This window comes from Haplochromis burtoni, unplaced genomic scaffold, assembly GCF_018398535.1.
Source record: "Haplochromis burtoni strain Fernald_Lab_line unplaced genomic scaffold, NCSU_Asbu1 Contig_164, whole genome shotgun sequence".
Classification (NCBI taxonomy): Eukaryota; Metazoa; Chordata; class Actinopteri; order Cichliformes; family Cichlidae; genus Haplochromis; species Haplochromis burtoni.
The window spans coordinates 301,987-329,636 of NW_024582525.1; the positions used below are offsets into that span (position 1 = coordinate 301,987).

The following is a 27,650-nucleotide window of genomic DNA, read 5'->3' on the forward strand; positions in this document are numbered from 1 at the left end:
TAGGACTGTAGCATACAATTCATTTAAATCCACGTCCCACGGTGCCTGACAACACCCCACCCCACAGTCGGCTAGCTGCCACAGCAAAAAGCCCAACAAGAAGAAAGCCAGCGAGGACGTGCCCAAGGTCAGTGCTGTCGATGACATACTCATTCTCACACACAAACAATCACACCTTAAACACAAATGGCCAGAGTTACAAAAGTCTGAAGTACAGATGAACCGCAGAAGAGAATAGGAAAGGGGGAAAAAAAAGAAGACCAAAAAAAAAAAAAAAGCTGCGTCTTCATCTACGCTTTTGCTTCACCCCCAGCTTCCTTTTCTCCGTTTTCAACCTCCATCGCATCTTCTCCGTTCTCCACGCTCTCACTCTTCCCCTTCTCTGCTTCTTTCTGTTCACGAGACACAAACCAGTTCAGCACACCTTCACTTTTTGCCAAACCTAAAATCGTGCTTATCACACCCTCTTGTGGCTGTTTTAGTAAACAGATCCATCACCTTTGAATCCCTCTCGGCAAATTTCTGGAACATGTTGGCATAGATGCGTTTGTCCTTCTCGTGCTGCTCCTTTATACGTTTCTGACAAAGTAGCACCTGGAAGAACATAAAGCAGACGTCACCCTGCTGTATTTCCAGATATGTTATGGGTACAACAACAACTAAAAGTCTGGATATGCAGAACAGTTGTTTTATGACCAGTGACCTAAAAAAACAACAAAAAACAAACAGCGTTTTCAATCCCAGAAGCACAGTCATATTTGTTCACCCATCCTGGTTTGTTACTAAATGAATCTAGTATAAACTTTCGTTTACACCATGAAAATAAATTAAACTCAATTAAACATTCACCTGTCTCATTTTGGATGGTAGTACAATAAAATTAGACACATTAACCAAACTGAATTGTAACTGCCATAACAGAGAGAGACAGAATTTTTTAAAAATTAAATATTATCTTAGATTGATTAAATTTCAATGTTGAAAGCTGCTTGAATTACACATCAAAGGCACACTGTGTTATACCTGGTTCTTGGCAGCTTTGTTGGCAGGATACAGCTGAACCACTTTTTGGAAATCATCTCTCGCCTTCTCAAACTCGTTCATTCCAAACAGTGCCTCTCCCCTTCGGAATAACGCCTTTTCATTGGATGCATCCAACTCCATCGACTATAACATAATTATATATAATTACATAAATATAATTAAATATTTTCAGCATTTAAGCAAAAACCAAGACAAACCACTGATAACACACACGTGCTGCTTTAAGACAAAGAACAGTTACCAGATACCTTGTCACAGTGTTCCAGGGCTTTGTTTGGCTCCTGTAGTTTAAGGAAGCACATGGCCAAATTCAGGTGTGCAGCGAGCTTCAGTGCTTTCGCCTTCTTATCGTCCTCTTCTGACAAACCAGATTCATGTTCCAGCCATGACACAATCCTTTTGTACTGCACTGATGCATGCTTATATTTTCCCTCCTGAAGCATATAAACCATTGCATCACAAAACATCTTGAAATCCAAGACAGGATCACTTCTTAAATTTAAAACAAAAAACAAACAAACCTTAAAATACTGTGTTCCCTTCTCTTTGACAATGCTGCTCTGCTCCAGCTTTTCTGAGGTGTTCATTTCCCATGATTCCTTAGCCTAAAATAGAAAGAACACATTTTCCTTTTTAGATGAAAATATTGTAAATGAGCATCTAAAGTGCTGCTGTGTTTGCCACACACTCCCACCTTACCTTCTCAAAGGCTGTTAGTTTAATCTTGTACTGCAATGTCGCTCCACCAGGAATGTTAAACTTTGCGTTTCCTGCATTCCCGAAACCATATCTAACAAATCAGACAAACATATCATTAGTCATGAGTAAAGGGCACAAAAAAATCACAGCTGGTGTGCAACTTAAAAACCAATTAAGTTAAGGTATTGGATACTGCAAAAAAACAGATAATTCTGCAGGCATTTTCCTGTTGAATCACATTGCAAAGCTTAACCGTTATAGTTGATTATATTAGTCATTACTCATGCTGTCACTTAGCTTAAAACCAAAGACTGCACAACTATCCAGTTAAAAATTCACGTAGCCAATTCTGGCAGGAATTAATGTTTATTTACTATTACAGCAGCATCTTTAAACTGTGGAAATATTCTGTAAAGTGATGCTTGAGAGCTGCAGAAAAAGCAGTTCAAGAGTCTAAAATTGGACTGACTTCATATGAACATAAAATGTCACCACTATGAAGTTAGTGGTAAGAATTTGCACATGTGAACATACTTAGGTTTAATTGTGAAGACCGCCTCCTCTCCCTGTTCCATAGCCATGATAGCCTTCTCGACTCCAGCTGGCAAACCGAAACTCTCGCCATCTCCAATTTCAAACTTTAATTCCCTCTCGTCAAATACACTGTCATCACAGGTCCCTATCACGGTTACTGAAGAAGACAGAAAATGTTCAGGTTAGTTCATGTCCCACTCAGTCTTGATTTCTTGGCAGACTGCCACGTTACAAAGTCAGCCATTTCTAAAGTGTCAGTGAAGTTCTTTTCCATCATTCGGTCTCATTTTTAGGAACCTTAAGAATTCCGTGTAATAGTACTTGTATGATTACAGACTCAGTTTCTTAAAGAAACCAAAACTGTCTTGCAGTCATCTTTGAGCATTTACAGTCACACTGATGAGCTGGAGACCCGAGTAGACATTCCTGTTATACTTGTGTGCATATTCGGTGGGCTGAAATGTAAATTCTCCCCGAACTCCCAAAAAGTTGATTTTGTTCATCTAGACGTAGCGGTTTCAGTTGGAGAAACATTTCGTCACTCATCCATGTGAGCTCTTCAGTCTCAGCTGATTGCAGGTTTAACCACGCTTATAAACAGTACCTTTGCACAATGATTGAAACTAGCCCACTGAGTGATCATTAATATGCAAATTGTCATGACCATTGATCAAAGACCATTGATTAATGGCCATAAGTACCATTCATAGAGAGTTGTGGAATGGCTGCAACCACAGCATTGTAACACAGTTGGTCCAAAGGGGGGGGGGGAAACAAAACAAAAGTGAACGCCACTCAAGCTCGCAGACTTGGAAAGTATAATCGAGGTTTTAATCAAGCCCAATACATCACCTGGACCATTACTGAAAGTGGATATCTGCGGGTTTACCTTTGAATAGCTCTATATTGTAGTGGTTTAGACAGTGACTTGGCAAGTAAAATGCTGCTCGTTTAACTCCAGCTGGAGTCACAAATCGCCTAGAAGTGTAAAACTCACAAATCAAACATGCAAAGCTACTTGCTCTAGCGACCCCTTGTGACAAGGGCGCAGGAGAAAGTAGTTTCTTCGTTATGTCTGCAAGTCCACTCTTGGTGACAAAACCAATCGGTTACTGAATTATTATTCAGTGGGTTTGTTAAAACATAATAAGGGACATATAAGACCATAACCAAAGGCAACGCTGTTTCTTTTAATGCCGTTTCATTTTCCCTGTGGGATCCCTTAGTTTGAAAAGATTATTATCCTCAATATGCTCTTACTTAAACACATTTAACCAGGGACTCTACTTTCCAAGGATGGAAATATAAAACATGAAATTAATTGTATCAAACACATTTCTGGATGCATTACCTTCAACAGCTGCTCCTTCATTAGGTTTAGAATATCCCTCTCCTTTAGTGATAATGCGTCGGATGATTCCTCCATCCTCTTCTTCAGTTATGTCTTCCCCTCTAAATTCAAACAGTTCCACCTATAAGTGTGTAGACATGTGACAAAAAATGTATATCTTTTCATTAAAAAACAACAAAAAACAACAACTTTTTCAATATAATTTCCAAAGTTCCCATTTTTTTCCTCAAAAGATTAGTTCTTTTGGGGGCAGGGGATGGGTGGGGGAGCAGTCATTGAGGTTTGTATTTTATTCCTTTTCTTTTACTGTAGTCTTTAAACAAAAGGTTACAACAGTTATTCTAAATGTATGAAAAGGCAACAACTGGTTTTATACAAAACAATAAAAACAGAAGGCTGTATAACAATTTTTAACACCATCAGAAGCAACAACTATAAGCACAGTGGAGATTCAAATTGTGAAACTGCTTATCATGATTTGCTTTTTTGCAAGTCTGGCCACAGAGATACCACTTAAAGAGATAAGCATTATCAGAAAAATTATTTAAGTTATCCTAAATGCTAAATTTAAGCATTTTATGATCCACAGCTGAAATCCACTGCAAAGACAACTGAGACAGACTGACTGAAATATGCAATGTGTAACCTGAACTGTAAAGGTAATTTATAAACGTGGAAGCAAAAAGATTGTAAAGTATTTTGTACTCGCTGAATTGAAGCCACTTCTCAATTTCTATCATATCATGGGAGCCCAGATATACAGTATCTCAAACTACACAGTTAAAAGTACTTAATGGACAATGAAAACTGGCATCCTTACCTCAAAAACAAGAGTGGCACTGGGTGGTATCTTGGGTGGGCTGCCTGCAGAGCCATAGGCATACTCTGGCTTACAGATGAGCTGGCACAACTCCCCAATTTTCATTGTGGCTACACCGATGTCCCAAGCCTTTATTACTTGTCCTATGGGGGGGAAAAGTAGATTACATGGTAAATGGCCTGTATTTATATAGCACTTTACTAGTCCCTAAGGACCCCAAAGCGCTTTACACATCCAGTCATCCACCCACTGGTGATAGCAAGCTACATTGTAGCCACAGCCACCCTGGGGCGCACTGACCGAGGCTGCCGAACACTGGCGCCACCGGGCCCTCTGATCACCACCAGTAGACAACGGGTGAAGTGTCTCGCCCAAGGACACATCAACCGAGACTGTCCAAGCCGGGACTCGAACCGGCAACCTTCCAATTACAAGGCGAACTCCCAACTCTTGAGCCACGATCTCCCCAGATTAAAACTCATACTTTAACGCTTTTCTTGTCTCAAGCTGCCCCTTGAGACAAGGGGCAGCAACCCCCTTTGTGGTTCTGTGGGGTCATGTGGTTATGTGTTACCTTAAATGCATTCTGGTTCATTTCCTTTAGTAAAAGGTCATTTTTTAAAACGTAGAGAAAATCCTGCACTGGTTGTGCAGCTATAACAAATATGAAACTAACCTTTGCCCAACTCAAAGGAAAACTTCTCTCCTCTGTCTCTACTGGAGTCAAAATGAGTCCCGTCCAGAAGTGTGCCCACATAATGTACAAACACTTTGTCGCCGGACATAGGCAGTTCTGTGCCTGTACCTTCCCTTTTGATCACCTGGAGAAAAAGGTAAGACGAGAATTTAACAAAGAACATCAGAAAGCAATTTCTTGAACATGCTTGTGATCGCTGCCTTGCACGCGCACCACGCACTTCGCTTAGTGAACGACTAAATTGCAAACTTGTTTTTTTCTGAATCAAGGCCTATATATTTAAAGCCCTCAGTATGTGTTTCATTGTGGGATGAAATATAGAATGTGTCCATCAATAAAATGACAGTTGTTTCTTCAAGGCTCCAGATCCTTCTAGAAATGCAGACCGTTTCATTGACAGATAGTCTTGTTTCTGACATTCTGGTACTGAGTTAGTTCTCATAACTGTGACGCTGCATACCATTATAAGGTGTTCCTAGCATTAAAGTTAGCTTTCGTTGAATTTTTTTTTTTAAATCAGTGTATGCGACAGCATAGCTATCGGTAGCTAACGTTAACCTAGCCGAACAGTAAACAAGCTGTCAGCTAACCACTCAGCTAGCTAGGTGCTGAGTACCAAATCAAGCACCATTTTTTACCTTTAAAACACCCCCATCTTTCTTTGGTGTGATGTCCTCTCCTTCCAGGGGGATTGTATGTTGTACTTCACTTGTTTGTTCCTCTGCAGTCATCGTCATGAAGCTGATCTGTCCCTTCTCTGCCTTGCACAACAATCCAAACTAACACTGGCTAATAGTGACGGTGGCTAAAGCCCCTACTACTCCTCAGATCAAGTGCTGCAAGCAATAACCTGATCAACGTTTACTAGCTGGCTTAACTTCCTCGAGAATACAGCACAACTTCCAACTAGCAACAGAGGTCCTTTGCTATAGTTCACCAGTCACGCTGCTATCGGCTTATAATACGAGGTTTACGCAATGTTGCCTTCAGTCCACGTTATCCTGCAATCTGGCATCTCACAGACGCTTAAAGAAGGGCAGAGAACTTTCCAGACAGTCTAGGAGGTACCGGGGGGGGAGGGACCAGCGTAGGTGACGTTAAATATAGTTTAAAGGATCTACCTGGAAGGCGGCAGCAAATCCGACGAGCAATACTCATGCTTATTTTACGAATGTTTTAGGTCAGTACTCAAATTGCTAATATCAAGGCTATCTGACATTCTCTGTCATCAAACAGTGTTACAGTAAATGACAAAATCGTGGATAAATACACACAACCCCGTCCGGACAAACGTTACTGTACATTAAAACATGCACTCCTTCTCGTAGCTCGTTTCCTATTGGCCAGACTCTGTGACCACTTCTGTTTTTTGGCGCGGTTGTTGAATAGCCGGGAATTGACAACTAAAAACAGACATTATTTTACATGATATATACGGTAAGAAACGGCAGTCCTATTTTCTCAGATTTTGATTGTCATTCGATAAAAGATACGATTGTAAGGAGAAAGATTGCTAGCTAGCAGAACGCTTCACTTTAAAGATAGCTGAAAAGCTGTCGGTTTCAAATGTTAGCTGCTTGACGCAACGTATTGGTGAACAGGTAAGGTCTTTAGTTAATGAAGATTTAGTTATTGTAGTAAAATGAGCCCAGCCGAAAAAGGAATTTGTCGTCGATTGAAAAGGTGCTTTAATCGGTTGTTTGTAGAGGCAAGTCAAAGTTCCATATCAGAAATGAAATGTTGAAACTAACCTTTGCTTTTGTGTTTCCTTCCAGGAAGGTTTAGGAGCATGGAAAATAGTAGGGCACAGTTTCCATTTCCCTACCAGCCCTATAACATCCAGGAGGAGTTCATGCAAGCCCTGTACAGTGCACTTGACAAAGGCAAAGTTGGCATCTTTGAAAGTCCCACTGGAACGGTGTGTACTAATGCATGGGGAAAAGCATATCTGTGCAGAAGCTGTTGGACTTCATTAATAAGTGTTTTTGTCTATTTATGTCAATCTAGGGCAAGTCACTGAGTCTGATATGTGGAGCACTGAGCTGGCTCACAGATTATGAGGAGAGAAAGAGGCAGGAGGCAGCTGCTCTGTTGCAGGAAGGAGAAGCAGCTCTTTCCACTAATGCTGCTCAGTCCTCTGCAGTCAGTTCCTCAGCAGAGCTGGACTGGATCACTGACTTTGTACAAAAAAAAGCAGAACGTGATTTAGTGTCAAAGTTGAAGGTGAGGAAAACTTGGATGTGAAGTGTATGTGAAGTCTGAATTTTAACTTGCTCAACATTTGCTTATTGTTGATTGGTTTGGTGTCAGGAGGAAGAATTGAAGAGGAAGAAGAGAGAAGAACGGTTAGAAATGATCCGAAACAATGTCCAGCTAAAGTATGCGGTTAAGCGAAAGGTGAGCCATCATGCACATGAGCATTTAATGGAACTTTACTTGGATATTAAAATTATATTAAAGTCATTTAATACAAGTGAATGAAATGGTTTCGTCTGTTCATAGAGCTATGAAGAGGATGAGGCATTCAAGCTGCTTCAGCTCAGTAAGGAGGAGCAGGTCGAGGCAACAGGAGATCAAGAAGACGAGGAGCTGATCATTGCAGAATATGAGAGCGATGATGAATCAAAGATTAAGAGCAGGTGAGGAAGACTGATTGTTATAGTTTCATATTTTCTAATTAGTTTGAATTCATCTTGAGTTTTTGGTTACAGTTCAGTTTAGTCTTTGTTAGTTTCCAGAGTGGATTTGCTTGTTCATTGGCACGATTGTTGCAAAGCAGCAGTCCTAGTACATGTTATTGTCATTGGCTATTTTTCTTCTTCTTTGCCTGCTAACTAGTCTCGCACCATGTGTCATAGACAGAGTGTTCATATGCCAAAACGAGCAGCTCAGTTATGCATTGCGTGCTTCTATTTAGATTTTCAAAATTTTGTTTCTGAAATATTAAACTTTTCTCTGACAATACAGTCCCATTGATTTTGAATGGAGTACCAGTCCTCTCTCAGTATGCTAAAGGTTGCTAGTTCAAATACAACATGGTACAATTTTCAATTTTTTTAATTTATTTTTTTTGTGTATCATACATCAGTTATCGTTAGTTTGAGTTTATCTCTAGTTATATATTAATAAACTAAGTGAGGACATGAATTAATGGGTAAAATTAATAAATAATCCAAATGAGAGTCTGAAATTGACAAAGGATTTCTTTGCTTGCATCCTCAGATTCTTTGGAGCTGAAAAAGATGAGGATGATGAACTGGTTGAAGAACATGTTACTAAGGTATGAAATTTCACGTTGTAGCTGTAAGAGTTAAATGGGTTGGATGGATGGATATATTTATAACAAGAACATTATTATAATTATGAGCATCGGACATTCTCCTGATGTGGAACTGTGTTCATATGCATATCTGTAGATTTACTACTGCAGCCGCACTCATTCCCAGTTGGCCCAGTTTGTCCACGAGGTACAAAAGAGCCCCTTTAGCAAGGACATCAGTGTGGTCACACTGGGTTCACGGCAGGTATGTACCCAGCAGTGACTGGGAAAAAAATAAAAATCTTTTCTACTGTAGAAAAAAAATGTTTATACAGTCATTGGTACACACACACAGAAACACACAAATGTCATAATTGGTTGAGTACATAAACATCTTATCTTATTAAAGTAACACAAACAATATATGAACATGAGCTGGTAAACTTTTGCATGGATCTCTTCATCCTGTTCACTTATTCATTCAATAGATGTGATTATACTTTTTTCTTGAAGTTGCTTTTGACTGTTTCTCCATGGTGCCTCTTTTGTCAGCTCGAGTACTTGAGAGATTTCCTTTAATTCCTCAAAGTAACTGACTGGTATAATTTGTCTCTATTATTATTTTTTTTGTCAGTAAAAGTACAGATTGTTCATAAAGCACGCCACCAAGTCTTTCTGTTTGTTTACCTACTGGCAGTTTTTCCTTCATAGACGAATTTTTACTGCTCCCACCCAAAGAAGTTTTAAGCATAGCTAAAAGAATCTCACCAACGTGCTTTGTTATTATACAGGTGTAATAACTATATTTAGTTTATCAAATGGTCAGAAATAACAAATAAGTTAACAAAGGTTCATTGCCTTTGACGTATGCAGACTCTTATGTGTGTAATCAGCCCGTTAGAGGCTTTTTCAAATGTAGGAAAAAACCTGATCTTGATTTTCAGAGGATATTAAACCAAGAAGACATTTGCAGAACAGGATATGATAGGGAACAGTTATGAAACAGTCTAATTCTGAAAGAGTTCTTTTAGATTCTGACAGAACTATCAAGTAGCACCTAACAACAGCCAGCGCTGGGAAGATTGGCCTGTTAAATCCTCTACATGATAGAAAAAATGGAGAAACAAATGCAAGATAAATGGTGTTATGTTCTCTTCTATAGCACATTGAACAATCTAGTTTGTGTCTATGTAGAAGGTGGGTGTTTCCTTTATGAAATACACAGTATTCAAAGACGCTGTACTTGAGACTTTACTTGGGATTGCACACAAACTATTACATTTATTCAATCAATAAAACTGTGACTCTTGACACTGACATCTGACATTGTCCTGTTATAAAATTCTGCAGAATCTGTGCATCAATGAAGAAGTGCGGCGGCTGGGCAGCATCCAGCGCATAAATGACCGCTGCATGGAGATGCAGAAAAACAAGCACGGTGAGAGGCATTTTGTGGAAGAATTGCTCTTCTTCCAGAAATTATTTTAACCTCAGGCTTTATTGATTTTTCTCGAGAAAGCCTCTTTCATCTCTCCTTCCATTTTGTAGAGAAGCATCATCACGAAGAGGGTGTAAAACGTAAGCGAGGCCCAGCAAAGAGCGTGTGTCCCTATAATAAGGCTTCAGCACTGCAGCAGATGCGAGATGTAGTTCTGGGGGCTGTTCATGACATAGAGCAGCTTTTGAAGCTGGGCAGAGAAACACACTCGTGTCCTTATTACTCTACACGTCTCGCTATTCCCCCTGCACAGGTAACTGAGTCGCCAGTCGATTTGTCAACAAGAGCTACTTGGTTACTGTATTTCTCCCACAAGATCTGGTTTTCATTTGATGTCTTTGTGGTTTGTTTATGTTGGTGTAGCTGGTTGTGTTACCTTATCAAATGGTGCTTCATGAAGCTACAAGACGAGCAGCAGGTGTCCAGCTAAAGGGACAGGTACAATTATATGTCTGGTATTCTTCTTCCTCTCTTAAAAATATAGAAAAATAAGTGTTTAAAATATCTTGGCAGTATTAAGAAATATATTTTTTCTCTTTTCAATTGTAATATCTGAAAATAACGGATACAAATATAACCAAATGACTGAGTGATAAAGGGATATTAAAAAAAAGTTGTTGGGGTATCTTTTACAGGTGTTGATCATAGATGAAGCTCATAACCTTAGTGACACTCTCTCCTGTATACACAGTGCAGAGCTCAGTGGAGCACAGGTGAACACATTATTCTATAACATGCACAAAATACAGATTTCTGAGACGATTCTTCCTTGTGATGTTCTAATGTTTCAATTTTCTGCAGCTTTGTCGTGCTCACTCCCAGCTCAGCCAGTATGCTGACCGCTATAAGTGAGTCAGAAAATTTGCTTATTCGGAAATTGATCGCAGTCTCTCCTTCTTTGTATTGATATTTTTGTTTCTTAAATGCCAGGAGCAGATTGAAGGCAAAGAACCTGATGTACATTAAGCAGATCCTGTTTGTGATTGAGGGACTTGTTCGGGTGCTGGGAGGTGAGTGTCTGCAACAAGCTTAGCGAGGGTAATAGCTGGACAGTAAAATCAAATTTTGCAATGCACCTCATTTTGATATTTGTTCCTGTTTGTTCTTCCAGGTAAGGTGGGGCAGAGTCCACAGAGCCAGACTACACAACCAGGTCAGTCAATGATAAACACATAAAGTTATGGTCTAAAGTTTGCACGCACTCATCATGGTCATGAATATCAAGGTAATGTGAGGCTTTTAATGATTTCTTTGAGCTTTCCTTTTTCCAAGATGGAGTGATTGTATAGCATGCATCTTTAGTGTCTTTAAAAAATGAATTTTGTTGTTGTTGTGCAAGTTTGAATTTATTTTGGAATTTCTCTAAGGAACACAGGGCCAAAAATTATACATGCATACTCAAATGTGTACATACTGTATAATCACTTAAAACTTTTAATAAGTAGTGGTGAAGGTTCTACGGTTTCTTTTAATTTAACAAAGCTAAAGTCTATAAACCTCTTGTTACTGATTATCATTGATTTACTGCCAGCAGGTCTGTGTCTGTATATTAACAGGAAACCAACCATTTTAAATGAACTGTACCAATTCTGCCAAGAGTCGTCAAATATTCAACCAGAGTTATACCAGAAGCTTGTTGATTGCTACCAAATCAACTGGTGAAGATGCAACTTGCTAAGGAACATTTAACATTTAACCGAAGGTCTTGCACAGTATCTTAGCTGTTCCTAGAACTGCGCTCTTCTGGACCACTGTTACCTTCACCTTCCACATTTTCTCCAGCTCTTCTCTGAGCCCTTGGTATTTCTTAAGCTTCTCATGATCCTTCTTTCTGATGTTGCCGTCATTGGGAGCCGCTACATCTATCACTACGGCCGTCTTCTTCTGTTTGTCTACCACCACTATGTCCGGTTGGTTAGTCACCACCATTTTGTCCGTCTGTATTTGGAAGTCCCACAGGATCTTAGCTCGGTCGTTCTCTACCACCCTACCTCGGGACTTCCAGGCCGTATTCGGCACAGGTGTTTCTGTACACTATGCCACCCACTTGGTTATGGCGTTCCATGTATGCCCTGCTTGTTAGCGTCTTACACCCTGCACCTGGGGTCTTGCCTGGTGTGAGATATATATCCCAAATAAATTCAAACTTGTGCACCCAAAGATGTATGCTGTATAATCATTCCATCCTCAAATGAGTGAATGACTTCTAATAAATTATTAAAAGCCCTAAATTACCATGACATTTACATATGATGAGTGTAAACTTCTGACCACAAACTGTAAACACGCAGTCGTACATATCAAGGCACAAATCTGGTTTTTTTGTTCTTCTAGGAACAGAGATGCTCACCATCAATAACTTTCTCTTCAAGGCTCAGATTGACAATATAAATTTGTTTAAGGTAGTTGGTAATTCTATTAGGAATCACAATCATTTTAATTGCACACCTCATCGAAACTACAAGCTCTCATTGTCATTCTTGCTGTAGTTACAAAGATACTTTGAGAAGAGCATGATCAGCAGGAAGGTAAGTGTGATTTATCTCATATATACAAAGACGGTAAACATCTGAGAGTTCACTTATGTAAAATTAAATTTTTACCACCCTGGTTTTCTCTCTGCAGCTGGGGGGTTTTGTGGAGAAGTATGCAGGCTCAGGTGTGACTCTGCACACACACTGCAACAACAAGGAGAACCGACGCACAGAAGGCTTAAACCGCTACCTTCAGACCCTACAGAGCAACCAGAACCCTGGAACAGGTCGGCTGTGTATTTTGTTACCCACAAAAATAATATTTAAATAATTTTCAGGACAAAATAATATTTCTGAGAATTGCATCATTATTGAAGGCATAGTGTATATACTGAAAGAACGCCTCACTGTACATAGTTTTTTTTTAATCAGTCACAAAAGTACTTTTGAAGATCTAAGATGTTCTGAAAGTTTTTTACACTTGGCTTTTTGCATGATGTTGTGTCAGAAAAGTGTAAAAAGAGGCAATACAAGCAAATGCAATTAATCTCACATGATTTTTACCACATTTAGCTACTGCCTAATTTCCATTTGTAGCCCCTCAGCAGGAGAACAGAACTGTGAAATAAAAAAAAATTCATGTAATAATATTCAATGTAGTAGATACACAATGGATGATATATTCAAGCATAGATATAAATCACAAAGACACAAATAGTCCCTGCTTCAGGGGTTATACTACCGTCACAATATCATATAAAGATTAGAGTTTTATAGAAATAATTATTCTGATTGTTTAACACTCATTTTTATCATCACATCTTCTTTTGAGGAGCTTGTTCAATTCCTTGATGCTGTTAAATGAAAGGCAGATTGTGTAAAAGCTCTTTTTAGGTATTCTATACTAAATTTTACAAATTATTTCAACAGTTCAGTACGAGAATCAATTTCTAAAACAAACTGCTGGCGGAGAAAGGCGGAGCACACTCTGGATTTGTCTCCAGTCTGAAATGAATCGAGTATCTCACAATCAGAATTTTGTTGTGGTTTCTTAATTATAATGCTTATGGCTCATTTATAAAGTCCATCTATCCATCTTCTTCCGCTTACCGGGGGCAGCAGCCCAAGCAGAGAGGCCCAGACCTCCCTCTCCCCAGCCACCTCCTCCAGCTTGTCCGGGGGAACACCAAGGCGTTCCCAGGCCAGCCGAGAGATATGATCTCTCCAGCGTGTCCTGGGTCTGCCCCGGGGCCTCCTCATTTATAAAGTCACCTGATTACTTTAAGGTGGTCAGACTCACTTGAGACGAAGAAGAGCTAAAGTAGATGATAGCAGAAAGTTTCACAGTATTCAGATGCACACTCAGCTTTTGCAGTGAATCAGTTTCTAAAGCACAGAAATAATTACTGTTTTAATTTAGTGCATTAAAAATTTAAAAGGATTTGTAAAACTGCACTTGAGTTGCACGGGTAGACATTTTTAAATGGAAAAATAAAAAAATTCTCTCTGATTCCAACATGCAAACAAACTGGAATCCAGCCCAACATAAAACATCAGGTCGAACAGTATGTCTCTGCCTTTAGTGAGTTTTACCAGCCAATATACCCGACTGGTATTGTTTTTAACCTTATGACTCTGAGTATATGTTATAGGGGAGCAAAAACTGCCACAAAGAAGCCTTTGAGTAGCTTGGCAGGCATGTCTCTCTGTCTGTGGACAGATTTTGTCAGTGCAATAATGTCATAACTGTGCGGGATGAAGTCATAATATGTGATGATACCTTATGGTTAGGTTATTGTTTTTCTTTTTGTTTGTTTTTGGGGGGGGGGGGTTTCAGCGTTCTTAGAAATTTATTTTGTATTCTTGTTTTGTGTGCAGTTCCTTCAGCTGACCAGCAGGAGTCCGTAGAGACGGAAAAAGTCCTGTCTGCATCTCCAATGATGCAAGTGGAGGGTTTCTTCATGGCTCTCACTAACAGCAACACTGACGGCAGAGTGGTGGTGCACAAACAAGGTGCCGTTTTAAACACACAGCACAAAATAAAGAACAGTTATGACATCAACGCATTACAGTGTAAAGTACACCCTTTGCTTATTTTACAGGGTCTTTGTCGGAGAGCAGCGTCAAGTTCCTTCTGTTGAATCCGGCAGTCCACTTTGCCCAGGTGCTGAAGGAGTGCAGAGCAGTCATCATTGCAGGAGGAACTATGCAGCCTGTGAGTTGTGTTAAATCTTCTAAAAATAAACTGAGCTCTTGCTGCGTATCTTTTATCTTTCCACTCTAAAGGATGTTATATGTAGGTTTCAGACTTCAAACAAGAGCTTCTGTTTTCTGCTGGGGTGGGAGAGGAGCGCATCACTGAGTTTTCCTGTGGTGAGTGGCCCATTTTATAACACAACAGTACTTTGTGGAGCTCCCCCTTTTGTGTTTTTATTATGCACTCTCGCTAAGTGGCGAGATTATCAAGATTTCTGTTTGTGGGAAATTTTGATAAAGGGAATAGTTAGACTGCTTGACAAAAGTGATGACAGACATTTAGATGGAGTTCTAATTTTCCAGTGAGGTTACCCAGACTGATTAAGTTATAGGAATAAGTTCCTGAAGTCAGGTGATGTCACACGAAGGTGGTTGTCAGCACAATACGTTAACCCAGGCTTTCCCAATCTACCTACGAGCATGTTTACAAGAAGGTGGTGTCAGCTTATAGCCAATCACAGCAGAGAGACTAATTTTACAAAAGAACATAAAACTATACTATGTGGAAAATACAAAGAGGTTTCACATATAATAGAGTCTGAAAGGGACACAGCTGCTGCAGACGAATCAGTGGTGTCACTGTCTATAACAGGAAAAGTGGAATGTGAATCTGCTTGCATATTAAGCACTTTGTTCAGCAACCTGGAAAAGATCTATTATATTAATAAAGCTTAAGTAGAAATAGGTGCCCTGTTTTAGGCTCATATATTAATGCTTAATAATTTAAATTGTTTGTAGCCAACAAGCAAAAAAGTTGTGTCTAAGAATATATATTTATTATTCATCATCATTATTTATGTCCATTAGGAAATAAACTAAAAAAAGTCACTATTCTCTCAGACAAAAGTGTGAGGGAATAGTGACTTTTTCTAGAGAAATAGCTGATCAGCATGCAGTGATTTATTTATTTATTATAATTTTTGATCTCTTACCTCAAACATGGTCTGCTCTGGAGCTGGTTAGATCTGCACAAGTTACCATGGAGATGTCCCGCAGTACGTGGCAAACTGCCTTCATGATACTGAAAACTCAGGATTTACTCCGACGTTACCTGGACAAGCACAAATCCTGCTTATCCCATCACGATAGTTATGTTATTTACTTATATTGTATTGTTACATTATTATTGTTCAGTTACAGACTTAGGGTAAGATCTACAGAAATAGCTTTTGTACTTTTTGAAGACTCCCAAAAATTGATGTGTTTAGATGGATGATTGTTTATAGGCAAAGCAGAGGAGGAAATACAAGACATCTCATGAACTAAACCATAAATTAATCCACTGTACACAAACTTTAGCCCAACCTATAACAAGTTAAGTTTTGTGCTCTGTGACTCATTTTGTGACATTTGAACATGATCTTAATTCACAACACATGCAAGCCTTAGTGGTAGTGGTTGTGCATAGGTTGACTGAAGTGTATTAGTGCACGAAAATAACATAAGAATATTAGTTTGCATTAATGCATTTAGCATGATAAATAACAGAAATTTTGCCCTCTAGGTCACGTAATTCCTCCGGAGAACATCCTTCCTCTCGTGTTGTGCAGTGGCCCGTCTGGTCAGGAGCTCGAGTTCACTTTCCAAAACAGAGACACGCCTCGAATGGTAACTCACACATGCAGAATACTGAATGAAGTTTGCGTTGTTATTCGTTGGTTACAGTGGTGCCATTTGACTGATGCACATTTGTTTGTTTGCAGATGGATGAGACCGGGCGCATTCTCTCCAACATTTGCAACGTGGTTCCCGGGGGCGTGGTGTGCTTCTTCCCTTCTTACGACTACTCGAAGAGGATCATTTCTCACTGGGAGGCCAGCGGTACACTTACTCGATTGGCTAATAAGAAGAAGGTACATTAGCTTTATATATTACTGGAAACTACTTAGTAAATACTCAAGTCACTAAAAAGAGTCAAAAGACATCTTGTCCTATAGTCTCTTAATTATCTAATCACACCTCTTCAGATCTTTCAGGAGCCAAAGAAGGCCAACCAGGTAGAGCAGGTGCTGAATGAGTTTTCCCGTTGTATCCAGGTAAAACTGCACTCTTGACACAACCGATCTCATAACTAAACTGATGATCATTAGGATTGTGTTTTACCACTGCCAAACAATGATTGTCTTTTTTACTTTAGAGGTGTTCTGCGGACTGCAGTGGACTCACAGGAGCATTGTTGTTCTCTGTGGTTGGGGGAAAGATGAGTGAGGGAATCAATTTCTCCGATGATTTGGGCAGGTAATTGAAGGGCGCCGAACAAGCAGTTGTACACCGTTTTAAAGCAGGGAAAGTCAAAGTCATTTTACATCATGGGCCACATTCAGCCCATTTTGATCTCAAGTGACCATTGAAACTGGCCTTTCAGTCAGTGAAAAGAACTACACTTTTAGCTGAGATGTGTTAATATAAGAAAAAGACACAGAACTCTTTCCATTACCCAGACTGTGCTGTAATTATAAAACATGAAGTTTCTGTTCTCAGAAAAAATTTCCTATTTTTTATTTTATTTTATTTTATTCAAAAAAAAAATACATTTCTAGCTGATAGTGGGGAAAAAAACAAGAACTTTTATGTCATTTAATTGTTTGTCTATTACTTAATTACTTCAATGTAGTTTGAATGGCCATGGGGGGAGGTCTTTATCAGCAAGAGAAGCAGGAAAATGTATTAAAATACAGTTAAAAATATAAAATGTATTCCCTCCTTCACATTTTCTAAAACCGTGCAGTGAGCCAGATTGGAGTTTGGCCACTGGGTCTTAAATTTGAAACCCCTGGTTTAAAGTATATCACACTAATCAGTGTGGGTTTGTGCTTTTGATAACAGGTGTGTAGTGATGGTGGGAATGCCCTATCCAAACATCAAATCCCCAGAGCTGCAAGAAAAGATGTCATATCTGGACAAACACCTGGTGAGAGTCTTTACCAGCAGCTTCTACTGTGACTTCATTGTAAATAGAAGATTAGAGGGAAGGCGACATGCAGCTTAGTATCAAATCTCATCTTTTTTTTCTATTTCAGCCTCACAGTCAGGGGAGGAGTCCAGGACAAGCTCTAATAGAAAACCTCTGCATGAAGGCTGTCAATCAGTCTATAGGTACAGATAATGAAGTCATATTAATACATATCAATATCAAAATACAGTTTTATTAACTTGTGCGTGATATCCTCTGTTCAAAGGAAGAGCTATTCGTCATCGGGGCGATTATTCCTCCGTTGTGCTGTGTGACAGGCGTTACTCCCGGCCTGCTACGCTCTCTAAACTTCCCACATGGATTAAAGATCGCACTACCACGCACACGACGTTTGGCCCTGCTTTTGCTGCCTTACGAAAGGTGAGGAACATTACAGGGAGTGCAGAATTATTAGGCAAGTTGTATTTTTGAGGAATAATTTTATTATTGAACAACCATGTTCTCAATGAACCCAAAAAAACTCATTAATATCAAAGCTGAATGTTTTTGGAAGTAGTTTTTAGTTGTAGCTCTTTTAAGGGGATATCTGTGTGTGCAGGTGACTATTACTGTGCATAATTATTAGGCAACTTAACAAAAAACAAATATATACCCATTTCAATTATTTATTTTTACCAGTGAAACCAATATAACATCTCCACATTCACAAATATACATTTCTGACATTCAAAAACAAAACAAAAACAAATCAGCGACCAATATAGCCACCTTTCTTTGCAAGGACACTCAAAAGCCTGCCATCCATGGATTCTGTCAGTGTTTTGATCTGTTCACCATCAACATTGCGTGCAGCAGCAACCACAGCCTCCCAGACACTGTTCAGAGAGGTGTACTGTTTTCCCTCCTTGTAAATCTCACATTTGATGATGGACCACAGGTTCTCAATGGGGTTCAGATCAGGTGAACAAGGAGGCCATGTCATTAGTTTTTCTTCTTTTATACCCTTTCTTGCCAGCCACGCTGTGGAGTACTTGGACGCGTGTGATGGAGCATTGTCCTGCATGAAAATCATGTTTTTCTTGAAGGATGCAGACTTCTTCCTGTACCACTGCTTGAAGAAGGTGTCTTCCAGAAACTGGCAGTAGGACTGGGAGTTGAGCTTGACTCCATCCTCAACCCGAAAAGGCCCCACAAGCTCATCTTTGATGATACCAGCCCAAACCAGTACTCCACCTCCACCTTGCTGGCGTCTGAGTCGGACTGGAGCTCTCTGCCCTTTACCAATCCAGCCACGGGCCCATCCATCTGGCCCATCAAGACTCACTCTCATTTCATCAGTCCATAAAACCTTAGAAAAACCAGTCTTGAGATATCTTGGCCATCTTGACGTTTCAGCTTGTGTGTCTTGTTCAGTGGTGGTCGTCTTTCAGCCTTTCTTACCTTGGCCATGTCTCTGAGTATTGCACACCTTGTGCTTTTGGGCACTCCAGTGATGTTGCAGCTCTGAAATATGGCCAAACTGGTGGCAAGTGGCATCTTGGCAGCTGCACGCTTGACTTTTCTCAGTTCATGGGCAGTTATTTTGCGCCTTGGTTTTTCCACACGCTTCTTGCGACCCTGTTGACTATTTTGAATGAAACGCTTGATTGTTCGATGATCACGCTTCAGAAGCTTTGCAATTTTGAGACTGCTGCATCCCTCTGCAAGATATCTCACTATTTTTGACTTTTCTGAGCCTGTCAAGTCCTTCTTTTGACCCATTTTGCCAAAGGAAAGGACGTTGCCTAATAATTATGCACACCTGATATAGGGTGTTGATGTCATTAGACCACACCCCTTCTCATTACAGAGATGCACATCACCTAATATGCTTAATTGGTAGTAGGCTTTCGAGCCTATACAGCTTGGAGTAAGACAACATGCATGAAGAGGATGATGTGGACAAAATACTCATTTGCCTAATAATTCTGCACTCCCTGTATTGTTAAAAACGTCCCCTTCATGATTGACATTTTAAATTTTCATATTGTGTCTGTATGTTCTTCTTTCCTAGTTCTTCCTGGAAAAGAAGCAGAAACAAGCATAGTTCCTCTCCCAAAGGACCCAACTAACATCTCCCTAATATTCACGGAGACTTGTGTTAGGATAAGAAAATGATGTGCAACTGCAAGAGGGGGGGGGAAGAGACACAAAGTTCAATATCACACCACAGGCTTTTGAACATCTTGCACCCTTGTGAGTGCTGCTGGTTTAAAAAAAAAAAAAAAATCAGTCAGGCAGTTTTTCAGTTTTCATATTTATTATATATTTCATTTTTTGTACACTCTACATCTCGTTTTATTTAATGGTTGGAGAATGATGAATTTGATGGCACGATGCAAACAAAGGCTAACGGGGCAATTAACACTTCTAGTCAGGGTTATCGGTCTGAATCTCATAAAAGAAAATGACTTCTCATCTATTTTTAAGTTTGGCTTGTTAAAAACTACTTACTGAACAGCTACCACACATATCAGGCACAGCGCTGGCATAGCAAATACATGTGACTGATTTACTCCTGAAGTTTGAAATATTCGTAGAATTCAAAGCAATGTGTTATGTAATGCAAAGCCTGCAGATCCGTTCCATCATCATCGTTTAACATGTTCTGCTTAAATTAAACATCAGTAAATTGTTTGATCATTTGCATTTTCCATTTTTTTTAATAGTATTTCTGTGTTAGAAGGAAATTAAATCATTTTAAATAACTGTATCAAAGGGCATCGAATGTGGTGTTTGTCCATTACGCTTCCCAGTCGTCATCGTCTGTTGTCGCTGTATGTGGGGCAGGAAGTGGAGGGATGACATCTGACATCCTCGCAAATGCCCCAGAAGGACCGGCCGGAGCATCACCTGACTCTCCACCAGCTGGACCCTTACCAGATATTCCTGAACAGAGGATAGAAGACATTATGCAAATTCAATCACTAATATCAGTATTTTCAATTTCATTTGACATAAAACGGGCCTCTAACCTTTTCGTCGCATAGCAAGTTTGTTGAAGAGATCAGACATAAAGTCTCCACCACCGGCGGCCGCTCCCACTGCTATTTTAGAAGGAGAAAAAAAAAGTGAGTAAATAAATAATCATGCTACCAGTATTTTTTTAAATTTGCAATTGGAAGAGATTATGTCTCACTAATTCCCCAGTGCTGCACTTCAAAGTGAAGCATATAATTGCAAGACTTTTTTTTTTTCTTAATCTAGTTATTCAGTCAAGGCAGTTCTCTTGAAAAAAGAAAGAAATGTAAGGTCATGACCTGGCGAGAAAATGAAAGGGCCAGAGATATGCTGTCTAATATTAGGTAAAACAGTTTTTAAGTACAATCGTTGGTTGGTATGAAACTGAAGTCACACAGTTAAGCATATGTGGTAGTCAAAAACGATCTCATCTTAACATTCAGTGTGAAATACTGTATAAACTCCTGGTTGAATACTAATTAGGGGCTGGTCACGCTCCACTTTGACTGCATGACTGCCGTGTGCTCATTAATAAAACATGGGCAGAACCACATCCACGCTCAAACCATCTGACACCTTGTTCTTGCTCCTTTTGTTTCTTCTTCTCCAGCTTGCGTTCCTTAACGTTGCGTAACTTGGCTTTGCCGATGCCCCCGGCGTTGCGGATAGACTCCAGCAGGCTGGCACGGCCATCTGACGGCTGGACCACCTCGCTGGGTGCACCCGACACAGGACCTGTATTTAGAGGAGCCAGTGAGTCGGTGTGGTCTGGGTTTACATCACTGAGGTCAATCTAATTTATGAGGACAAACATCATTTAGTCTGTGTGTGCGTGTGCATAACTGAGGGAACAGGCTTTAAGACACTGTCAGGTTCGCTCCAAGTCAGCAGTGTAGAGCCTGTACGAGACTACTGACGTGCATAAATGTGACAAACCTGAACTTGGCACTTGGGAAACTTCTGCGGAGCTGTCTGCAGGAGGGGGTGGTGGAGGTGGCGGAGGAGGAGCTGACGCCGGAGCTGCGGGAGGGAGGGAAGGCTCCGGAGGAGGGGGCGGGGGAGGTGGCGGAGGTGGTGTGCCATCAAGCTGGAGCTGAGTTCCTGAAACAAGCAGATGAAATACTGTATAACAGTGGAAGAAAATTTGATCTATTTATGTAGCATCTTTTCAGATATCACAAAAAGCTTCACAGTAAAAGACAAATGGGCACAAAATGATTGAGGTTCACAACATAAGACATCTACCTGGTGCACTGCTCTCCTCAGAGAAGCAGGGCAGCTCGGGGATGTTGTGTGTGGGTCCCGAGGGGGCAAATCCAGGTCCGAGGTCTGCGCTGTAAGACAGGTCGTCTGCAATACCTGGCAGGTCTGGCAGGTAGGACGGCACATCTATCTCAGGCACTTGACCCAGGTCTGGCACATAGAAATAACTCTCTGCTATCTGTTAAGAGAAAAAGAAAACCATGATTAAGTTTTAACAGATCTGATCCTTCACAGAAAAAAAAGGAAAAGTCAGAAGGTACCTGTCTCTCCAGTTGCTCTCTCTTTGTAATGGACAGAGGAGCATCGAATGGTTTATCTTCTTTTTCCGTCTCTAGTGTTGTGTGCGTTTTTGTCACTGCTCCCGCCAAAGGATCAAGAAACACATATTTCTTATATCTTTAAAAAAATAAGACACAAATTAAAACATACGAGAGAACATTGAAATCAGTCAGTGTTTACAATAAACATCTGTGTCTGTGCTGGCGTGTGCAGACTCACAGATTTTCTGTGGTATTAAAGAGCAAAAGAGAGCTGACAGATGAGATGTTACGCGGCAGACTGCCCAATCCTTCTTCTGTCTCATCCTCAGTCTTCTTCTTATTTCTCACGCACACAGGGAAATACATTAACTTCTCCTGAAAGGAAGAAAGCAGGACTTGGAGTGAGAAGGAGATCAAGAAAATGTTAACGAAATCTTTAGCAACGCATATCGTAAATGTCATCAAAGTGCTCCTGCACATAGATGCACACAAACTACAACACCAAGTTACAGTGGGGCAAAAAAGTATTTAGTCAGCCACCGATTGTGCAAGTTCCCCCACCTAAAATGATGACAGAGGTCAGTAATTTGCACCAGAGGTACACTTCAACTGTGAGAGACAGAATGTGAAAAAAAAATCCATGAATCCACATGGTAGGATTTGTAAAGAATTTATTCGTAAATTAGGGTGGAAAATAAGTATTTGGTCACCTCAAACAAGGAAAATCTCTGGCTCTCACAGACCTGTAACGTCTTCTGTAAGAAGCTTTTCTGTCCCCCACTCGTTACCTGTATGAATGGCACCTGTTTGAACTCATCATCTGTATAAAAGACACCTGTCCACAGCCTCAAACAGTCAGACTCCAAACTCCGCCATGGCCAAGACCAAAGAGCTTTCGAAGGACACCAGGAAAAGTATTGTAGACCTGCACCAGACTGGGAAGAGTGAATCTACAATAGGCAAGCAGCTTGGTGTGAAAAAATCAACTGTGGGAGCAATCATCAGAAAATGGAAGACATACAAGACCACTGATAATCTCCCTCGATCTGGGGCTCCACGCAAGATCTCATCCCGTGGGGTCAAAATGATCATGAGAACGGTGAGCAAAGATCCCAGAACCACACGGGGGGACCTGGTGAATGACCTGCAGAGAGCTGGGACCAAAGTAACAAAGGTCACCATCAGTAACACACTACAACGGCAGGGAATCAAATCCCGCAGTGCCAGACGTGTTCCGCTGCTGAAGCCAGTGCATGTCCAGGCCCGTCTGAAGTTTGCCAGAGAGCACATGGATGATACAGCAGAGGATTGGGAGAATGTCATGTGGTCAGATGAAACCAAAGTAGAACTTTTTGGTATAAACTCAACTCGTCGTGTTTGGAGGAAGAAGAATACTGAGTTGCATCCCAAGAACACCATACCTACTGTGAAGCATGGGGGTGGAAACATCATGCTATGGGGCTGTTTTTCTGCCAAGGGGACAGGACGACTGATCCGTGTTAAGGACAGAATGAATGGGGCCATGTATCGTGAGATTTTGAGCCAAAACCTCCTTCCATCAGTGAGAACTTTGAAGATGAAACGAGGCTGGGTCTTCCAACATGACAATGATCCAAAACACACCGCCCGGGCAACAAAGGAGTGGCTCCGTAAGAAGCATTTGAAAGTCCTGGAGTGGCCTAGCCAGTCTCCAGACCTCAACCCCATAGAAAATCTGTGGCGGGAGTTGAAAGTCCGTGTTGCTCGGCGACAGCCCCAAAACATCACTGCTCTCGAGAAGATCTGCATGGAGGAATGGGCCAAAATACCAGCTACTGTGTGTGCAAACCTGGTAAAGACCTATAGTAAACGTTTGACCTCTGTTATTGCCAACAAAGGTTATGTTACAAAGTATTGAGTTGTATTTTTGTTATTGACCAAATACTTATTTTCCACCCTGATTTACGAATAAATTCTTTACAAATCCTACCATGTGGATTCATGGATTTTTTTTTCACATTCTGTCTCTCACAGTTGAAGTGTACCTCTGGTGCAAATTACTGACCTCTGTCATCATTTTAGGTGGGGGAACTTGCACAATCGGTGGCTGACTAAATACTTTTTTGCCCCACTGTATATGTTAGGGGGCATTGCTTCTTTTGAGGGGGGTACTGAATAATGCATTTCTGCATCAGAGACAAATGCCAGCTCTATTTTCTTTTTTGTTCCCTTCCCAAGCCGACAAATACACACAGATACACAAACACGTGCAAGCACAGGCAGGAAAAAATATTATTTTTATATTTTTTCCTGTTAAGTTTTCTGTAACGGTGAAGGAAAAACTGTGGTTTTTGCTATAAATAATGCAGGAACTTGTGCTGAGCAGAGCACATACACACAAGAACCACTTGGGGGGGGGAACACATCTCTTGTCACTGTGCAGTGACACAAATACAGCTGGGTTCTGATATCCCATTTACATACATCACATACAGTATGTGACAACTTCAACTATGACTCATGTGTAGTTAAATCTACAGAAAAGAAGGGACATGCCTGTTGCGGCTTTCGATACATGATTGACAAGCTGCATTTTTCTACAAGTCTATGTTGTTTTCACCTCCATTTTACCTCCTGAATAAGTACTAAATTGCAAGTAAAAGCAACAGAGTGCACATACAATTGGCTGCTGTGTACTACTTTGCAGTATTTTTTAAACAGACAACATAACCTACTTGGCCTGAAAATGTTTACTTAGCAAAACAGGAAATACGCAGGCCGAGTGGAGATTTATGCATAAACATGCTTCACAAGGTTTACAGGGCATTCACATCCAGTCAAGCATTCACTTGAAATATCAAAGTTTTAAATCAGGTCAAAATAAAATGTGTGTAATTTAAGGTATTAGCCACATCACTATGGATATATCCAAGACCAAGACTCCTGCAAATGCTCTAAAGCTTTAAAGTGGTTTGCCCAGCAGTCTGCATACATATGACCAGCGTGCGCAGAGTCCCCATGCCCTCATTTGACTAGAACGTGAGGTGTGGATAAAAGCTATGTAAATAAAGTTAACCGTGTCCATATTCCTGTTTTCTACCTGCTGTTTTAGCAGCATGAGCTGAACAAAGAAGCAGCAACACTAACTAGTCAGCAAACTCTTTTAAGACATCAGCTTTAGAACACTTTGTGAAAATAAAATATGCAATGTGGCTCTTAGCAAGTCACAGTCATCATTTTCATAATTTTGAAAATTGCTTTTCAAAAACTTTGCTCTTTTCCCCCCCAACATTTTAATGTGTTGATCTCACCTGCAAAGCCTTTTCATCAAAGGGTCGCAGTTTATTCTGTATTCTGTGTCGGGGCCGGGTTTGTGAAGAGGGGTCTGTAGCTCCAACGAAGATAGACAAGTAGTCCTGAAGTTGATCTGGGGCTGGGTACTTGGCACTGGAGAAAACCTATATGCACATAAAAGAACATTTTTACTCTTTTTTTCTCCTATATTCTGTATCAGAACTTAAAAAGCTGCCTTCTAGGGTGAAGATTCAGTGTTACCTTGGTGGCTTTCTTGCTGCCTTTAATCTTGTCGACACGGGCCTGAGCTAGTCTGATCCGGTCAGTGATGCTCTTGAGCTGGTGACGGTTTTTCTCGACACTGTCTGACACCCTGCAAGCAACAACAACTGAATATGGGCATATGCACATCTACACACAAAGGATAACCGTATGTCAAGGATACGGCACAATCCAGTTCTTTATTATATATCCTGCAGAGTCCCGAAACCCCCCAAAAGGAACTGAAGACTCTTACAATTCATTGAGATTATGTATAAGTATCAAATGCCACTCTCATGTTTTATCAGTGATCTACTTATAAAAAGCTCATGTTTCAAAAGTTTACATGGCCAAAACTGTTCTGTTCATAAATGTTATTGTTTCCATGCTGTCACAGGCAACACCTCCTCCGTTTTCAGGGTGCCAGACAGGACCATCTGTCCTCAAGCAGCTGCTGTTTGTTAACGGTGCAATCTATTAAATATGACAAAGCTTTTTGGCCCATCAGCAAACTTGCAACAGCTGCTGTATCTGCTACCAATTCATTTTGTGCGTTATTAAAACCTGTTCTTTTGTTGTTAAACACTCTTTGCTACCTAGCCTGAGCAAATGCAGAGATCACTACTGTTGAGTTTTTTAAAAACTCTGTAGCTTTAAAACTTTTTGCCATTTTGAAAATCTGATAAGCTAAAATTGATCAAAGTAATCTTTAAATAAATGACACTAAAAATGAAACAATCCCTGAAACAGGCTCTGGAATAACATCTGGCTCACTCCTACCCTGAATAAAATGTAGTGGTATAAACTGAAGGAATAAAACAATATCAATAATAATGAATTTGTATAATACATTGTATTACTACAATGTAACCACAAACAACAATGTAATTTCCCTATTAATTTCATATTCATCCCGTATTTGCAACCATGAAAATGTAAACAAAGAAAAAGACTGCAGACCCAGTGATTCAGTTTACAACCAAGAGTCAAACACTGCGAGACCAACCTGGAAACTGGAAACTGTATGTGTGTGTGTGTGTGTGTGTGTGTGTGTGTTGGGCTTGCCTTCTGAAGATGTCTGTAGAAATGTTCTCCAAGTACATCAGTGCGTCCGCTATCTGATGAACAGCCTCCTCCCTCCTCAGGTCGGGCTGGATGAGAGGCACCGAGTACACCTGGCCCTCCAGGCAGTGCTTCTGTGTCATCCTGCAAAGCAAGAGAGCAACAAAGTTGAATCAAACTGTACCACTGTGTTGTAATGGCATATTCTCATAGTAAGGATTGCATTCCTGACAAACAATATTGTTAAAAATACCATGCTGAGTATCAAATTTATGAGGGCTTATGTCATATGGCAATCTCTCTCGCTGTCTCTGACTGACACTGACACACTGACACACACACACACACACACACACTTCACGCCTGACTCTCACATGTCGGCGCAGGAATATTATATCATTTCTTTAACCACAGCACTATGTGGACTCTTTTTTATCGTCTTCAGCTGGTCAGAATTTTCTAAAAGCTAATAGCTCGAACGGTAAATAAATCTGCACCCAAATTGCTGAAGATATTATATTTCAAACAGCTGATCTCCGTAATGAAATAACCCGACATCTGACACCTCTTAATCCTAAATGCAGAATATCCGTGAGCATAGCCATACCCGTTTAAAGACTTGTTTTACTAGAAAGACAGTCTCACCTGACCATGAGTGTTGTTTAAGACCACAAAAACAGTATAATGGAAAAAAAATGTGTCGACGATAGCCACTCGTTTAGCAAAACAACAGTTTCGCACTTCCGCATCCGTGTAGCACGTGACGACTCAGCAATTATTGTGTTGCTTTCAGGAACACTCGGAAATCTCTCGTTTAGTGCAGCCTACGCTTGAACTACGTCAGTAAACCGAAGTATTGGCTAAGAGCAGAAGTAAATGGCAAGAGCACTTCTCAGAAAATGTGTAGGCTTTCCTGCAGAATTCTAGAAAGAATTCTGGACGATTCTAGCACCAGTTTTTTACAGAACGTTGTTGGAAATCAAAG

At 40.4% G+C, this 27,650-nt stretch overlaps 2 protein-coding genes and 1 long non-coding RNA gene across 7 annotated transcripts; 1 reads left to right on the forward strand and 2 right to left on the reverse strand.

Moving 5' to 3' along the window:
- The first annotated feature begins 2,255 nt into the window (after nt 1-2,255).
- ddx11 (DEAD/H (Asp-Glu-Ala-Asp/His) box helicase 11) lies at nt 2,256-19,735 on the forward strand. 5 transcript variants are annotated; one of them, XM_005933076.2, is made up of 28 exons: nt 2,256-2,458; nt 6,921-7,063; nt 7,153-7,368; nt 7,456-7,542; nt 7,648-7,784; nt 8,368-8,425; nt 8,562-8,669; nt 9,755-9,842; nt 9,953-10,155; nt 10,266-10,340; nt 10,538-10,615; nt 10,704-10,750; nt 10,833-10,912; nt 11,014-11,055; nt 12,237-12,304; nt 12,392-12,430; nt 12,528-12,663; nt 14,255-14,389; nt 14,479-14,591; nt 14,677-14,749; nt 16,137-16,240; nt 16,336-16,485; nt 16,600-16,668; nt 16,770-16,870; nt 17,459-17,543; nt 17,653-17,728; nt 17,812-17,966; nt 19,600-19,735. In XM_005933076.2, exons 1-28 carry the CDS (start codon nt 2,323-2,325, stop codon nt 19,630-19,632), a joined length of 2,835 nt encoding a protein of 944 aa, XP_005933138.1. In that variant the 5' UTR covers nt 2,256-2,322; the 3' UTR covers nt 19,633-19,735. The 5 variants fall into 5 exon arrangements, with proteins under 5 accessions (XP_005933138.1, XP_005933140.1, XP_005933139.1 ...); XM_005933078.3 differs by lacking the exon at nt 2,256-2,458 and adding an exon at nt 6,232-6,325; XM_005933077.3 differs by lacking the exon at nt 2,256-2,458 and adding an exon at nt 6,438-6,582.
- Nucleotides 5,124-6,710, reverse strand: LOC121815248. Its single transcript, XR_006054941.1, has 2 exons — nt 5,784-6,710; nt 5,124-5,269 (listed from the first exon to the last, which is right to left on the reverse strand). It is a non-coding gene; the product is annotated as an uncharacterized LOC121815248 (long non-coding RNA).
- A 91-nt stretch (nt 19,736-19,826) lies between the features above and the next one.
- On the reverse strand, nt 19,827-27,450 carry wash1 (WAS protein family homolog 1). Its single transcript, XM_005933075.3, has 11 exons — nt 27,311-27,450; nt 26,669-26,809; nt 25,604-25,715; nt 25,360-25,506; nt 22,308-22,444; nt 22,070-22,205; nt 21,792-21,987; nt 21,483-21,647; nt 21,123-21,281; nt 20,561-20,632; nt 19,827-20,474 (listed from the first exon to the last, which is right to left on the reverse strand). Exons 1-11 carry the CDS (start codon nt 27,316-27,318, stop codon nt 20,329-20,331), a joined length of 1,419 nt encoding a protein of 472 aa, XP_005933137.1. The 5' UTR covers nt 27,319-27,450; the 3' UTR covers nt 19,827-20,328.
- Between the last annotated feature and the right edge of the window lie 200 nt (nt 27,451-27,650).

What these genes read in the sequence shown, in the direction of transcription:
- wash1 (XM_005933075.3), bottom strand. An exon ending in TTGATGAAAAGGCTTTGCAG is followed by an intron (nt 22,445 to 25,359) that starts GTGAGATCAACA and finishes TCTTCCTTTCAG; the next exon opens with GAGAAGTTAATGTATTTCCC. An exon ending in ACAAAAGGAGCAAGAACAAG is followed by an intron (nt 20,633 to 21,122) that starts GTGTCAGATGGT and finishes CTTCTAAAATAG; the next exon opens with CAGTGGGAGCGGCCGCCGGT.
- ddx11 (XM_005933076.2), top strand. Translation starts at nt 2,323, where the DNA reads ATGATAGCCTTCTCGACTCCAGCTGGCAAACCGAAACTCTCGCCATCT. An exon ending in ACTTGTTCGGGTGCTGGGAG is followed by an intron (nt 10,913 to 11,013) that starts GTGAGTGTCTGC and finishes TTGTTCTTCCAG; the next exon opens with GTAAGGTGGGGCAGAGTCCA. An exon ending in ACAATATAAATTTGTTTAAG is followed by an intron (nt 12,305 to 12,391) that starts GTAGTTGGTAAT and finishes TTCTTGCTGTAG; the next exon opens with TTACAAAGATACTTTGAGAA.